The 14,594-nt window shown below is 38.4% G+C and overlaps 2 protein-coding genes across 4 annotated transcripts; one reads left to right on the top strand and one right to left on the bottom strand.

The window, feature by feature from the left end:
* The first annotated feature begins 460 nt into the window (after positions 1-460).
* On the top strand, positions 461-7,233 carry c21h2orf49 (chromosome 21 C2orf49 homolog). Its single transcript, XM_028435674.1, has 4 exons — positions 461-1,981; positions 2,088-2,251; positions 4,675-4,915; positions 5,814-7,233. The coding sequence occupies exons 1-4, from the start codon at positions 1,880-1,882 to the stop codon at positions 5,868-5,870; spliced, it is 564 nt and encodes a 187-aa protein (XP_028291475.1). The 5' UTR covers positions 461-1,879; the 3' UTR covers positions 5,871-7,233.
* fhl2a (four and a half LIM domains 2a) lies at positions 7,118-14,086 on the bottom strand. 3 transcript variants are annotated; one of them, XM_028435672.1, is made up of 7 exons: positions 13,944-14,002; positions 12,394-12,576; positions 11,466-11,640; positions 11,208-11,382; positions 9,804-9,973; positions 7,862-8,048; positions 7,118-7,773 (listed from the first exon to the last, which is right to left on the bottom strand). In XM_028435672.1, the coding sequence occupies exons 3-7, from the start codon at positions 11,619-11,621 to the stop codon at positions 7,622-7,624; spliced, it is 840 nt and encodes a 279-aa protein (XP_028291473.1). In that variant the 5' UTR covers positions 11,622-11,640; positions 12,394-12,576; positions 13,944-14,002; the 3' UTR covers positions 7,118-7,621. The 3 variants fall into 3 exon arrangements, with proteins under 3 accessions (XP_028291473.1, XP_028291474.1, XP_028291472.1); XM_028435673.1 differs by having other exon boundaries at positions 12,472-12,576; positions 13,944-13,979; XM_028435671.1 differs by lacking the exon at positions 12,394-12,576 and having other exon boundaries at positions 13,944-14,086.
* Between the last annotated feature and the right edge of the window lie 508 nt (positions 14,087-14,594).

Genomic DNA, 14,594 nt, shown 5'->3' on the forward strand with positions numbered 1-14,594 from the left:
CAGCGTTAATGTTTTTGAGTAGAAATATAATGTCCTGCCTTTTTATGGCGTAGGAAACAATCTATAATGTTTGTTTTTGTTTAAAAGGCTTATGTGTCTAAATAAAACACAGAAAACACCTTTAAGATCGCCCTAAATACCATCACAAGTTGGTATTCTGACCTTAAACCATTGCGGGCCTGACCCTAAACTGTATTCTGAAGATATATTTACATCAATAAATTAGCCAACACGGAACACTGCCACCGATTTTAGATTCATACCATTTCCTAACATATCTTTGTTTCATATACTGTGTCCTATATTTCAATATGTTCAGTCTTGGTTTTGTGTCTGAAGTTCTGAGATGTGGTTGTCAGTGATGGATTTTAAAAAGTATATAGTTTTGATGGTGAGTGATGTCCTGACATTTTCAAAAACGCAATATATTTGATCAAATTTGATATGTTTGTCATGTTTGTCAAATGTTAAAAATGAATGGTAAAACAAATGTCATGTCATGAAAAATGAAACTAAACGAATGTGTCATTGAATCGTGGTTTCTTCTTTAGCTGTGTGCAAAGGTTAATTGAAGCAGACATACTTTGTGTGTGTATATATATGTACAGTGGTAGAGCTTGGACTGTCACAAAAGGACTGGGGTCTATGGCAACCACCATCCAGTAACAGTGTTAAGGCAAGACCCATAATGCTACCCGCTTACCTTAGATATGAGTGATACCAATAATGTCAGAGTCATACCAGTTCTGATGTTGCCATAGTAGAGAAGGTCCTCGCCAGACATTGGGGAACCAGGACAACCTGATAGCAAATGGGTTCCTTTAACAATACCATACATGGACGGTGATCCCAGAGAGAGGAGATACATGCAGAGAACGTGGAACCTTTGGAAACATCAAAATCCACAAACAAAGTGACAACAATGCTACGATGTCATCATCTCCCCCAAGTTCAGAAATTTAGTTCCAAGCCCCCGATACCAACAGCCTCAAATAAAGAGCTTCTGAGAAGGAAGATCATGAAAACAAAGAACATTGGAATCCTGGTCCCCCTGGAAACTACTTAGGATGAGTTCTCATGTACCATCAGAAGATCTTCTAGATTAGAAGACGTGAATGCTGCCCTGAGTACAATCACGACGGACACCATTACTTAGACCAACAAGCTAATCCACATTAGAGATGGGAACAGAACATCAGAAGAATGGACATCAATGTGCTCCTTCCATGCAAGTGAAGAAGTACACCAAAGAAGTGGCGGCCAGGATGTTTTACACTCTATCGGCCAAAGTGTTCTCTCAATGGCAGGGTATAAACAACAAGTAGAGATAGAAACATACTGGAAAGGCATATGAGAGAAGGAAGCAGACCTAAAAGCAGACTACAGCATCCTCCCTGAACAAGAACCAATAACCATCTACATGACAGAAATCCAGGAAAGAGTGAATTGGAACATCTGGACTCAGTATGGACTGGAAGCCCCCAAACTACGTTGGAACACACAATTACAGGGATTGATGACAACTGGGCTGATCTTATTTCATAGTGGATTTGACGCTTTTAATCTTTATCTTTATCTTTTTTAAAGCTGTAGTCAGTTATTTGTTCACTTTTTAAAAGTTATTATTTAATAAAGGGGTTTAAACTGTTTCTCTGAGTGCTCCGAAATGAAATTGGTTGTAATTTTATTTAAAGTTGGATTCATTACATGTAACCATTCTTTGTTTTATAATCTAGCAAATATACTGTTACATGGTTAAGGATTTGAATTATAATAATTTTTTCATAAGAAACATGTATAATTTAAACCAAAGGGGGCGGTGTAGGTCTTTCTGTAGGTGAATTCTGCCACATACAGTCCAGAAGAAGTAGTGTTAAACATGGCGGACCACAACACGAAGGCCCAGAGCAGCTCAGATGTAGATTTCTTACTACATCCAGAACTCTTGTCTCAGGACTTCCTCCAGCTCGTTTTAACCGAGGTTAGTTTGTGCATAAACCACAACGGTTGTTATTTTATTTTATTTTTTAAATCAACATTCATCATCAAGCTGATGTACAGCAGATATTATTGTATTTCCGTCACAGAGAAACGTCTCCACCGGGGGCTGCGGGAGCAGAGACCGGCTCACGGAGCTCTTCCTCCGGCACGTCGTCCCGCTGCCGCAGCGGGCTCTGCCCGACAGCCGCTGGGGAAGGAAGATGGAACGGAGCCGGGGAAGGCTGCACACCGGCGGATACCGTACAGACAGGTACCGGTGTTTTGCTTAATCCCATGTCTGGGTTATCCGTGGACCTACTTTCGGTTGCGTTACCGGATGCGTACAGTAATGGCAGATATGGTAAAACCTTGTCAAATAAAAACAACGTCTTTAACCATTTTATAAGTTCTCTTGTTAGATACACATTATCAGGACCTTGCTACTGTGACCTGATTTTGTACTTTTATAAACACTTTGTACCTTTGATTAGGAGAAGTGCTCGAGAAATAAATGTATTATCGTTTTGCGGATTTTTTTTTTGTGTTGTTGATGTTTTTAGGTTGGCAATTGATTGATTGATTTTTTTTATTTTTTATTTTTTATTTTTTTATTGATGAAATGTACAAAACGTGACATTAACAAAGTAAGATGCTTGAGTTATGTACACATACAAACGTCAGTGTTCACATCAGTCATTTACATACAAGTATACAAATAAATTAGAGAGAGAGAGAGAGAAAATAATTCTATATTCAATTTACAATTACAGTTCAAATTCAATAGACATTTTTTGGTCTCCACAGCTTTAGAGTTGGTGCAGCGCTTTAAAAGGATTATGTATGAGGATAAAAGTGATTCTAATACTATGTACCCTTTTATTTCGTGCATTCTACCGACATTGCACTGTACTGGTATATGTACTGTTATTGTTTTAAACTGTAAAATGTGAAGCACTTTGTGACCATGGTCTGTGAAAACCCCTTTATAAATACATTTTACTTACTTATAAATGTAGGTCTTTGGTTGGAGAATTTGAAGCTGTGTATGATATTTTGCCAATAGTAAGATCAGGTTTATAACAAAGGACTTTATTGGAGGCATGTTTTTTTCATAATTACCAAAAGTTATATGTTTTGTATCAAAATGTATGTCCATATCCATTCACAAACAAACATGTCATTCCAGAATATTTGAGTATATGAGCAGTCCCAAACCACATGGGTAATTTATTGTTCAGCGTTATGACAAAAAAATGCACAGAGGATCTATGTTTGGGGTGAAATTTTGAAATAATACTGTTTTCAGGGTAACATTGATGTAAAAGTTTCAGGCATACCTCTCGAATCTTATTGGTTACAAAGTATTTCCTAGGCACTGGCAGTAGCCAAACAGTTTTTATGATAAGCATGCATGTATTATTGTTCATCGGTACGGGGCTGGTTGGCGTGACATCACTACCGGATCATGACGGTGACAGCTCGGTGAAAACGAACCTTCAGATTATTGATCCATCATTTATTGCTAATTTACGATCACGAAAGGTCAACATTCAAGTCCTGTAGCTTTGAGTATCTCGCTGACTGAAAGGAGCAGATGACTTTTGACAGATGACAGAAGCACGTGTGTTTGTTTTCACCAAGCTGCCCCATGACCTGAGCTAGTGTGACCGAATACAGGTGTATATTTTCGTTATCATATGAATTTTTAATATACCGGTTAGGGCTTTGCGGTTTTTTAAAAGAAAAATTTGAGTTTCGATTTGATTTTTTTTTTTTTTTCTGCACTTAAAAATGACTGCCGACATCAGATATATTGTCAAATCATCACGCTACGGTAACCCACTAGGACGGAATGTGAAAAAGTCCAAAAAAAAAAACTGTGGTGAGAAAAAAAATAATATATATATTTATTTTTTTTAATTTTTTTTTTAACTCAAATTTGCAAAAATAAAAATCATTTTTATCTACAAATTCGACTTTTTTTTTTGCCCAGCACTAATTAAAACAATATAATTTCATTATAAATGAGGAAATAAATAAATTAAATACAATAACATTAATGGGGTGACCCATATGCACAAACATTTTTTAATGTGTAAATTTTATTACCGAAGCAGATTCTAGTGATGATGTATTCAATTTCTTTTGTGTTTGTAAGGAACCTGTTTCCACTTTAAGTTGGGAATTGTTTTATTTATTTATTGTTTTTATTTGTTGTAATTTGACCCAAGCCAAATTTAAAAGATTGTAGCAACATAGAACAAATAATTCTACAATTTGTCATCCGATTAGTCGATTAATCGCTTCAATAATCAATGACTTGTCGACTATTAAAATAGTCGTTAGTGGCAGCCCTACTCTCAACCAGTAGAAAATGCTGTGAACACCTGAATATGCATGAAAAAAAAAAAAAAAAATACCATCATATACCGTGAAACCGTTAGAATTTTGAAAAATATCGTGATATGCATTTTTGGTCATACAGCCCAGCCCTAACCTGAGCGTAAACCTCACTTCCGGTTTACATCCCAACCAGACCCATAGATTTAGGATTTTCTGCCTGATGTTTTGTCACTTTGATATATTTGCATATTGGAGCCATTGATACTGAACTTGCATACTGTCATGTCCGTAGTTATTACAGTAACTATTTAATGCTGAAATGTCTTCTTTGTGTTCTTTTGCCACTACTAGCTCCAATAATGATCAGAGTAGGAAAAGGCCACTGATTGTGTTTGACGGGAGCTCGTCTCACTCCTGTCCTGTAAAAGTGAAGAAACCAGACGTAAACACCAACAGACTGAAACCTCCTCCAGCAGCAAATCTGTCCAACCCCATCCGCAAGCTATCAAGCAACACATCTTCTTCTTCTCCATCTTCATTTGATCAATACAGCACGGACAAGACGAACCTGAAACGAGAGGCCAACTCCTCGGTAGGTTCTTAGAATAAATATGATTGTTCTCATGTTAAGAGTACAAATGGATGATCTAAGACTCGTGTGTCAAACTCAAGGCCTGGGGGCCAAATCCGGCCCTTTAGAACATCCATTAATTAAAAATGACAGAGAAAACATGAATTATTGTGTACATTACCAAATAATATATCAAATTCACTGATTTAATGAAACGCCACTATATTTTTAGGGGCTTGCATTTTTCCGATTGTGGAAAGAACTAAATTTGTCAACAAATCTTGCAATTTCTCACAATTGCACAAAATTTCTTCAAAAATTAGTAACAAAATCAGTAACTTTTTAAGTAAATTGAACTGATATTGAAAACTCAGGCCCATTGATGTTATAATTAGGGATGTCCCAATACAACTTTTCCACTTTCGATATGATACCGATATTGCAGCCTTGAGTATTGGTCGATACCGATATCAACCCGATACGATAACAGCACGAATCATACATACTTTTATTACTTTATTTGTAGTGTGGAATGTTAGAAAAGGCTTGATTATTTGAAAAACAGACCCATTGATTATAAACCAATGGATTACATATAATTAACATTTTAGAACATGAGATTTTAGATGCAGTCTGCTAAATTCCGATGTTCATATTCTGGCTGATATCGCACTGATAACCGATATCAGTATCGGATCGGGACACCTCTAGTTATAATTGTTCTTTTCCCCCCACCTAAGATCTGGGGCCCTCTTATGATCAAACTGGTCTGTATTTGGCCCCTGAACTAAAACGAGTTTGACACCCCTGATCTAAGAGGTGTTAGATACAATGTTTGTTCAAGTTTAATCTGAAACTGTTATAAAGCTCCTACATTGTGTCCCCTACTGTTTTATCTTCCCATTCTCCAAATGTCCAGACATCCCTGAAGTCTTCAGAGGTGAAAAAAAAGATCCAGCATGTGACATGGCCCTGACCTTCAAACTGCCACCATGCAGGCCTCCATGAAAGTCACATTCTAGGGTCCGACTGCTGCAAACCTAAAGCCTGATCTCATGATTTCTGACATCTACGCTGCCATACGGTTAAAAAAAGAGGTAGAAACCTCACGTTTTTTAAATGTTTGACTCGGTGCCAGCACAAACGAGGGACACCCAGAAGTGTTTTTTGTTTTTGATCTGGAGTCGCCTCTTTTCACCACCTCGAGTGTCCTTATCATCAAAAACAAGGACGGAAGCCCAGAATTCTGTCTTTGCAGCAACAGAGTTACACCAGCCCCAAGTTCTACCTCCTGGATGTTTTAAAGAAATGTATCCAGATTTGGACATTTAATGAAGGAAGTGTGATATGAGTTTGTATTTTTTAACTGGAACTGTGTTGTGTGGAAATTTTCATTTTTGATTAAAAGATGAGAGGAGTTATTACAGAATTACTACATACAACATAGAAAAAGCTTCGGGTGGCTGTATGGTGTAAAAGTTAAAATAACCACAATATGATGAACTGCAAAAGTAATGTACAATACTAGCACCAGTAAATGTGATGTTTTTTTTTAAAAATTAATGGGTTAATGTAATCATAAGTCCAGAGTGTTGAATGCAAACATGGTGGTTTGAAATGCTGGTTAACAACTGGAAAATTACAGGTTTGAAATGGCTGACAGTAGTCTGCTCCTAATTGAGAGCTGATTTGTTTTAGTTTTTCAGCCACACGTGTGAGGAGGAGCTATAGACACCAGAGTGTGCTGACTGCCTATCCAACAGGAAGTGGAAAGAAACAGGAGTGAAAGAAAAGCATTATTCAGGGTATGCGCTGTGGCGGTGAGGGAAATGCGTGAAAGAAAACGGAATAAAGTTTGGATAAATTTAATGTGATCGACAGTTGTAGAGCAGAGAGTAGACGAATCCTTAACATTAACTGGACCTTTTGTCTCATATTATGATTTGTAATAAAATATACACAAAACCTAATGAATAATTCATATTTGATATAATTCAACCTATTACATAGTGACAGCTGTAGCAAATATGACAAAAAGTCACTTTTAAGAGTTGCAGACTGCACCTTTAATGTGGACAATTCAACATAAATCTACAGAATCAGGACATTCTTTTTTTTTTTTTTAACCACGAGTTGATTTTCTTAGGCAAACTCGGTACATAAAAGGCAAACTCGGTACACGTTCAAACACGTCTTTTTGGGTGTGAAAAAAACCAAATCCTCAGCATCTCTTGTAATGTTTTAATCATATTTTGTAAGCATCGTTTCAAAGTAATCATAGCAAACATCGTTTTCAAATGTTTCTAAAACATGTCATTAAAACCACATCTTTAAAGTTCCTGATTGTGTACATAGTGGTTTTAGTGAATTTAGTGATTGCACTGCTACACATTCGATGAACTACTTACATCACACACATTTCAATGCACACAGCAGTAACTGCCATCACACTGAAAAAACAGGCAAATACAGTTTAAAATGGATTCAGGAGGTAAAGGATCTGACCACAAACATATGGGAGCTATAGCTTTTACATTCATGCCAACAGTTACTGAATTAGTTTTGGTATATTAATACAATAAGCGTGGGATGCCTGTCCAGGTTTAAACAAGTGTTAGTAGTTAATATTTCATTTTTTAAAGTTGTAACTAGAGGGTAGAGATGCTATTCTCTATTCTTTGATCATATTAGTTAAGATTTCTTCCTCTGGCTGATTTATCCAGAACTTCAGATGTCTTTTCCACACTCAGGGCACAGGATGTCGTCACGCTCAGTGAGGAAGCCACGTCCCACCAGAGACACAGAGCACTTCTTACAGTTGAAGCAGTCGTTATGCCACTGGCGCTCCTCAAAGGAAATGTACTTGCTGCCTCCAAGACCTTAGAGTGAAAATCATTGCGTTGAGTCAATAATGGCTGTGAAAAACATGCTGTTTAATATCTGGAGGGATCTCTAATCAATGGTTACCGCTGATGGGGGTGGTGCACGAGGCACACTTCTTAGCATAGAGGTTGCAGAAGCAGTTGAGGCAGTAGGCGAAGTCATCTCTGGAGGTGAACCTCTGCCCGGACAGCTGTTGCTTGCAGCTGGTGCACAGGAAACAGTCTTTGTGCCATGGCTGGTCACGGTAGGTCACCCCACCAGTCGTGATAGGCTGGTCAATGAGAGCAAAGATGTATAATCACTCAACAGCAGCATCTAACAAACCTAATGTAATCAGAGATCACTTCATAATATCCTACTGTATGTCCCCAAAACAGCTCATTAACAACAAGTGTAAGCTTTTTTGTAGTAGTAGTAGTAGTTAGTATTAAAAAGTATGTCTACGGGCTGTAAAAAATTCTAGAGATTATTTGTGTTTTTCCAAATCCTCCTAATTTGGATATCCCAGTTACGTTATACAGTATTGCAGGTGCTGTGAGGTGTTACTCAAAAGAGAAGTCAAATCATTCATCAGCAGACTAATGTTCAAAGGAAGATCAATAATCATCAATAAAATCAAACATTGGTTTTTAATCCCTAGCCCAGGGGTCTGGAGCCTAATGTGGCTCTTTGACTCTTTTACAATGGTTCCCTGTAGCTTAAAAAAATAAAATAAAATAATGAATTGTTATTTCTTACAGGGTATGGATGATTAATGACATTACCTTCAAATAAAATGATGATAAAACAACTGGTTAACCTATAATAAATCACATTGTGCAATAACTGTCACTTTCCTACTTCAACCTCTACAAACCATCAACTTCCCTTGCACCTGTGGCTAACCTTCCATTTTATTCCCTGGTAAGATAACTAAACTAACAAAAAGACTATTCTGGAAGAAAATAAAGATTTTATTTGTGTGGGAAAAGATTTATTTAACTGCCAACATGCCGGCCTAATATGAATGCTTGATATGTTGCAAGAAATGAGCAATTAGCATGTGTTGATTGACATGATCATGTCAAATTCAAGTTATTTTTTGTAGCTCTTCAAAAACATTAACTCATAAAATTATTCAATATTATTGTAACTGTATAGAATTTAATACACTGTATTGTCTTCATTGAGGAGTTATTTTTTTCGGCTCCAGAAGGACTTTAATCCAGGCGAGATTAGGCAAAATGGCTCCTTTGAGAGTAAAGGTTACAGACCCCTGCCCTCGCCCTACCCCAAATCAAGAAATTTGGTAGATTAACAACCCCTAATATATGTTACAGGCAGTTTGAAGAAAAATGTAAAGACCTTAAAACTTGATAAAAGTAGCCATCTCACCTCATTGACCTCAAGATCAGTTTCTGGATCAGAAAGGCTTGTCAGGGGTAAAACCCATAGTCTTTAGAATTAAGATTGTCTAAGTAATTGCAGTAGAACTGTATACAGATGACTCACTGTAGTCGTGTTGCTATAGATTTGGATCAGTGCTTTCTACTTAGTATTGCATTTCTACTACAGTATGTATGTATCACTTGTAACAGTAGAAAGCACAAGATTTGTAATGTGGTACTTTTCGATGGGCCTTAGGCCTTTTCTCACAGCATAATGATGTAGGTTTATTACAACCCTGCACTGCATAATAACACTCACCTGCTTAAGCATTGGTTGAAACCCAGTAGACCTTTTTATTGAGGTTGCATTCAACGCTAACACAGTGTTGGCCATAAAATTATCATGTCTCAACCCAAACGAAGGGGGAAAAAGCACACACTCTTGTATCTAAAATTTTAGATCTCAGTTTGAAGAATGAAAGGTTTTGATACGCTCTTTGAGTTCTGTCACACCCTGAGGCCCTAATTTCTCATTTTGTTTTCCTTTGCCAAATCTACCTATCATGCAACAATCAACTCTTGATCTAAACAAGTTCATCATTTTTGTTACATCCAAAGTCCTTGAGGCTACGATAGAGTATAGAAACCCCACGTCTCACCTTCTTGCAGTGCACGCACTGCATCGCAAACTGCTTCTCGTAGCAAGGCACGCAGAAGTTGTTGTTGTCCTTTGGGATGAAGCTCTTGGTGCCAATAGGCTGTTGGCATCTGTGGCAGGTGAAGCAGGTCTCGTGCCAGCTGTTACCTTTGTGCTCCATCTTCCTGGAGCCTTGAGGAAAAAATGGGGAAGGTAGAGAGTTTAAGAGATAAGGCAGCATATTTGAACAAATCCCGATAAATATATACTAAATGGGAAAATTAAGTTTCTTGAAACTTTTGTTTGTTGTTGTGCCATGTGCTTTACAAAAATAGTTTTGCAATCCTGGAGTTTTGATCCTTTAACTCTGACTGTACCATATAAAAATGTAATTTAAACTTAAAGCTGACATCCGGAGTTACTGAGAAATCCATGTTTATGTATCATTCTTTTGAAATTTGAAAAAATACCTAGCAAGTCTTTTACTATGGTCTACTGCCGGTGGTCATTCATATGCATTAATGTATATAAGTCCCGCCTTTGCCCTATAGACCCATATACAAATGGAAACAATTGCCGAGTGCGCCCAGCCAATAGGCTTTGACTTCCTGTTTTTGAGACTGTCAATCAAAGTGAATGCAGAACTGTGCACGGAATCAAGGCCACGCGTCACAACAGCAAATAGGTAAATATGATTTTGGCTCTTACCTGACCCATAGACCTATATCAATGTGACCCGATGCAACCTTGTTATGTTCCGCAATGTGCGTGCAGAAAAGTAGAGGCGTGGCTTCTGGCTGGTAGATTGGTAGAGGCAATGGGAGGAAGTTAAGTTGTTTAGGGAGGGACATCGAGACATTTCTCAGAAACTCCGGATATCAGCTTTAATCAAATCTTTTAAATGTAATTATTAATTTCCTTACCCATTAAAACTGCACACTAAAATGTGTAATTGGGCTGTGTTTTCTCTGGGTTTGAATGTAGTCCAAAAACATTTGCAAGTATTCTATATATCCTCTATATCTGCACATTTATGCATCATTACTGCTTGTGATTGTCCGTTTCTTCTGTTGCTGTGTTCACCAACTCTTCTCCAACTCTTCAACTTCATTACCGATTTCACCGACTGAGCTGAGATAGACTCCAGTGACTTTAAATGCTCTTTTCTCAAAACATCATGAATAAGTTGAAAATAACTTTGTTTTAAACAATAGCCTAAGGCTGAGAATTTATGATAACAAGTTTGTTGCTTAATTGCATTTCCCTTTGCTCTTGTGTTTTTGTTAACTTGTTTCTCATGTTTTTGATTAACTAAAAAAAAACAAAAAAAAAAAAAAAAACGACTAATAAGTGAATGAATTCCTTGGAGTAGTCTTGGGTTTCTATGATGAGATACAGCTTTGGACTTTATGTCATGTGGGGATACCTGGCATGATGGTTTTTTTGCACTGGTGGCATTTAGACGAGTACTCATTGGAGTAGCACTCGGTGCAAAGGAGCTGCTCATCTTTAGTGGAGAAGGGCTTGTCCACCAGGGAGCGCTTACACTGGAAGCACTTGAAACAGTCCTCATGCCAGTGGCGGTCTTTGTAGGACAGATCCTGTAAGGGCAGCAGTTGGAGACTCAAATCTGGAAGGGGTTTTCAGAGACGCTTGGTGGATGTGGGGAGGGGAGTGTTCTTACCCTGGTGTTGCAGCCGATGGGCTTCTTGCACTCCTCACATGTGTTGGAGTACAGGCTCTCGTAACATTTCACACAGTATGGGTTCTCCTCCCGGAGGACATATTTCTTCCCAAACAGGGATTCCTTGCAGTAGTGGCAGTCATAGCGCTCAGTCATTCTCACCTCCTATGAGAGACTAAAGGGGAAAAAAAAACATATTTTAAAAGTTGAAATTTTACACCTAATACCCAGAAGTGTTTATATAGTGTCTCAAATTCTATTTGTAGAGTGTTGCTAGTAATTAGTCAAATACAATTTGATACTATAATCTTGCCCAATATCGAAAGCTTTCAAGTAACAAAGTTTTTCCAGGGTTCATGTTCATCCTTTCATCATCTCCCACCCAGCCATTCTTCCTTTGCCTGTGTGCCAAGACCCGAAGTTGACAGATGATGAGAGTATTAATAGTTGGTATCAGTCCTGCTCAGCTTAGAGATGGTCAACTTTTGCCCTTACGCATACCACAGCGCAGACCAAATCACTGTACGCTCCCATATCTATCGCCTCACCTCCAGCTGTCAGCACCTCATTCCACTAAGGGTCGACACTGCATGTGTGTGTGTGTGTGCGTGTATCCAAGGATGGAGGGGGTGGGTTTACTGCGCTACTATTACAATCTGCAGCTGCTTGTGGTCGGTCTAGTAAGTTCTCTGCCACCCAACCTTTGCCAAAATAAATACTCTTGGACTCCATTAGCCAAGAATATTACTGGATATTTATTGGAGTACATACTTCACCAGGAGAGCTAAAATATACAGGAGAACAAACGGGCTTGACGTGTGTTAATGTCTGGGGAAGCACCTTCGATTAGGTGCCCTTCAAAATAAAGATTTTGAACTCAGACATTATAGAAGGAAATCCTAAAACTCGGTTTTAAGATGTTTCTCACCAATCTTTGAGGAAAAAGATGATCCACAGAAATCAAACTGCTGTGAAAGACCAATAAAATTGAAATAAAGTACATAACATGTATAAAGGGTTTGGAGCTCTTCAAACTCTTCATTTCAGTTTAGTTTTTTTTGCAGCTCCGGATGGCATATTGCTCCCAAGATCCTCCTCTGCATGTTGTCATCTGTGATTTCAACAAAAATACATGAAAAAAAGCAGTTTTAACTTTCAATCGAAGTACCGTAAGTCGTTTTTCCACTTCTGTTAGGGGAACTCAGTGGTGTATTTGGTCATTTTCAATAATAAAAGTCTTTAAAGTTGAGTTGATTTCAGGAATCATCTTCAAATAAATCTGTGTGAGCTACACAAGCTTATTTGCAGCCCCACCTCCAGTTTCCATGAAAGAAACAATGATTCTTTACTATCAGCATACTCTGGTCTATTCCTGATCACTTTTTTCTTTTTCCATGAGAACATCACAGAGTGATCTGTGCTTCCCCTGACATTTAAGACACTTCCCTCTTTCATCCGACTAAGGTGGAGTTTTTTTTAAGCTCTTCGTCCCTCCTGCCCAAAGTGTCCATCCAACATTCCCTCATTGTCTGTTTCTCCTACCATGACTCACCTAGCTTATGAAGGGATTCATCTGAACTCTAAAAATAAAAAAGGATAATCTGAACTGCCTCAAATAAAACCTCCAGCTATTCAGACAGGCTGGCAGCTGTTTCTCTAGTTCTTTTTCTGCCAGTTAAACAACAAATGGTCCACCAGGACGTTGCAGTGAGTAATGCTGCCTCGTCAAACTAATGACCTTATGTTTCAACAAAAGAAAAACAACTTTCTGAGGAAGAAATGCTCTGAATACCAGTGATGATATATTAATGGAACAAGGCAAAGGTTTGCTGTGAAATATGATTATCATCAACCTGCAATACTCCCAATTTATAGTTTAATTATCATTATTATTATTATTTTTTTACTGCATGCCACCAAAATCTACAAATCTTCAATGGATGGTAGGCTAAGTACAAGGCTTTAGTTTGAAGAAATTCTGAGATCCCAAAAAGTCTTTCTGCAAAGTTTATCTGTCATTAAGGCCTTAGAGTAGTTTTTTGCTTTGTTTTTAGAATGAATTTGCTTAAAAAATGTTAATCTCTCATCTTTAACGGTTCACATTAAAAACATTAAACTGCCTCAAGAAAACCTAGAGAGCACTTTATACCATTTCCTGAATGAAACCAAAATCCCCGCCATTTGCACTTCGAGGAATTTGAAGGCTTAAGGATTTGACAACTTTGGACAGATGTGCAGATGTTTTCAGTGAGTAAACAGACAAAAGTGAAAAGAGGGGACCAGATGTGGGAGAGAGAAAGGGAGGCTAAAGCACATTGATGACTCAGCAACAGGTGGGAAAAGGGAAAACAGGTGGTGGACAGACGTCCCGTGGGAAAGGAGGGCATGGTGGATGAAGACCAGTGAAAAGGATGATAGGGTGAAGGGATGGAGGAGCGGATGGATGGATGGGAGGTGGAACAGCTGAACAGATCTTACCTTCCTGTCTGAGGAGTGTGTGCCTGTGCGGAGTCTGGGGCAGACTGGGAGACGAGTCGCTGGGTGAGCTGTATACTTACTCCTGATTGCATTACTCCACCCATCAGGGACTAATTGGAAAATGTTAGTAGGGGGAGGGAACTGCACGGGGGAGGCAGTGATCTTTTTTGAGATCATCTATAAATACAGCAGTGCTTTGCACAGATAACCTGGGGCCCCCTTTTCACTCATGCAGTCACCAATGTGACCAGTGGCCTTTTAAGGTCAGGTCGTTGTTCACTCAGTCACACACTCATGCAGTGATTCATTCATTCACTCACTTATTAGGTGGAAGGAGTAAAGCCTAGTTCACATTCATGAAGCTTTTCCTGAATGTGTGTCCCACTCAAGAAGTGAAATATCTTCAGAGAAAATTCCATAGTCCAAAGTCCTCCACTACAATGAAGGAAACACTCTAAAGAGATCACCAGCCCATTGCAGGGCAAACACAAAAACATTACGGACATACATTCACTTAATTTCCTAAAATACATGTTGTTCTATAGGCTCACATCAGAAAATCCAAAGACACTCATACACACTTGGGGAGAACCTGGTAGTCACTTTTAGTTGTTTCCCATCTCCAGCCTTTCTCAAAGTGTGGCCTGCAGA

The sequence above is a fragment of the Gouania willdenowi genome, chromosome 21 (genome assembly GCF_900634775.1).
Source record: "Gouania willdenowi chromosome 21, fGouWil2.1, whole genome shotgun sequence".
NCBI classification, from domain to species: domain Eukaryota; kingdom Metazoa; phylum Chordata; class Actinopteri; order Blenniiformes; family Gobiesocidae; genus Gouania; species Gouania willdenowi.

Coding starts and splice junctions, on each gene's coding strand:
- c21h2orf49 (XM_028435674.1), top strand. CDS start 1,880: ATGGCGGACCACAACACGAAGGCCCAGAGCAGCTCAGATGTAGATTTC. Junction 2,252..4,674: donor GGCGGATACCGTACAGACAG/GTACCGGTGTTT, acceptor TGCCACTACTAG/CTCCAATAATGATCAGAGTA. Junction 4,916..5,813: donor AACGAGAGGCCAACTCCTCG/GTAGGTTCTTAG, acceptor CCAAATGTCCAG/ACATCCCTGAAGTCTTCAGA.
- fhl2a (XM_028435671.1), bottom strand. CDS start 11,621: ATGACTGAGCGCTATGACTGCCACTACTGCAAGGAATCCCTGTTTGGG. Junction 11,383..11,465: donor CCATCGGCTGCAACACCAGG/GTAAGAACACTC, acceptor CTGCCCTTACAG/GATCTGTCCTACAAAGACCG. Junction 9,974..11,207: donor CAAAAAAACCATCATGCCAG/GTATCCCCACAT, acceptor TTTTTCCTCAAG/GCTCCAGGAAGATGGAGCAC.